This window comes from Condylura cristata, unplaced genomic scaffold (assembly GCF_000260355.1).
Source record: "Condylura cristata isolate star-nosed mole 26May11 unplaced genomic scaffold, ConCri1.0 scaffold00027, whole genome shotgun sequence".
Lineage (NCBI taxonomy): Eukaryota > Metazoa > Chordata > Mammalia > Eulipotyphla > Talpidae > Condylura > Condylura cristata.
In genome coordinates, this window is record NW_004567128.1 from 28794142 (window position 1) to 28795537 (window position 1396).

The following is a 1396-nucleotide window of genomic DNA, read 5'->3' on the forward strand; positions in this document are numbered from 1 at the left end:
AGGAGATGAAGGAGCCCGAGGAAGAGATGAAGGAGCCCGAGGAGGAGATGAAGGAGCCCGAGGAGGAGATGAAGGAGCCCGAGGAGGAGATGAAGAACATCGGAGAGGAATGCGGAGATGGTAATGACATGAAAGAGGAGATTCTGTTTAACCCAGAACCTGAAGTTTCAGGAACAGGTATGTTAAAAATTAAGAATGCAAATCATGGGGTTGCTCTTTTGCACAATATAATTACACTGTCGTAACAAATGGCACAGAGATTATTTGAGCAGATGCTGGATGCTTCTTTTAAAGACAGTGTCGGGGGGAAATGAACCAAGTCAAAACCATATTGTTGAGTTCTAAAACATGCAAGCTTTATTCCTTTGTAGAAGTTTTTGAAGACCCAAGGTAAACCATCAAATATTTTTAAAACACACTCCAGTACTAATTGGATATTTGAACAACACAGTAGTATTGATGTCTTTCTTCTTGGAATGTGTCAGAACTGGTTTGTAAAAATCACATTTTCTTTTAGACACCAAAAAAAAAATAATAATAATCTGAATGTTTTTGGCTTTTTATAGTTGGTTGGTTATTCTTTTAGAAATGCGAATCTGGCTGGAAAATGGTAGGATTTCCCCTCACATTTTCTTTTAAATATTTATTTATTTATGCATACAGACTGGGGTATAGGCCAGAGGTGCAGAGGGGGTGGAAAGTGGGGGTGGAAAGTGGGGGTGGTAAGAGGATTCATCAGCGACAGAGTGGGGAGCAGAACAGGCATATCTACTGAAACACACTGCTGAGGGGAGCAGTGGGTGGGCCAGAAGAAGTCTGCTGCACCATGTGGGTCACCTCCCTGGCTGGAGATAGAACTTGTGCTGCAGTGGCTGTGGATAATTTCATAGTGCTGCACCTTAACCCACTACACCACTGGGGAGGGCTTCCCCTCACATTTAATATTACTTTTGTGGTACTTAACTTAAAACTAGTATGATCTGGTTTAATTATCTGAACTGGGACTCTTGAGAGTTAAAGGGGGAGCTTTGATTGTCTATAGCAAGCCAATGGGCACAAAAGGGATAAATGGCATCCTTACTATATGTAGACCGTAGAAACATTCAACTAGATGAATGGAATATTTGCACAAGAGACAAACCAAAAGGAATGCTATTTCTATACCTTCTCTTAAAGCACTTCTAAATAAGATACTACTATTTTAGTTAGTATATATAATTAGAACAATATTTCAAATCAGTGCATTAAAAAAAACACCAGGTTTGCCTGCTTCTTAAAGTTTTTTTTTGATTGACTATATATATATTTTTTAAGATTTATTTATTTGTTCATACAGAACTGGGGTACAGGCCAGAGGCTCAGGGGTGGCGAGAGGCTTCACCAGAGACAGAGTGGG

The 1396-nt window shown here is 39.9% G+C and overlaps 1 protein-coding gene across 1 annotated transcript in view; it reads left to right on the forward strand.

The window, feature by feature from the left end:
* The first annotated feature begins 5 nt into the window (after positions 1-5).
* USP27X (ubiquitin specific peptidase 27, X-linked) overlaps positions 6-1396 on the forward strand; it is a 66060-nt gene continuing 64669 nt past the window's right edge. Inside the window, exon 1 of the mRNA XM_004690136.2 lies at positions 6-177. Within this exon, the coding sequence (XP_004690193.2) occupies positions 6-177 (172 nt within the window). The remainder of the gene's footprint in view (positions 178-1396) is intronic.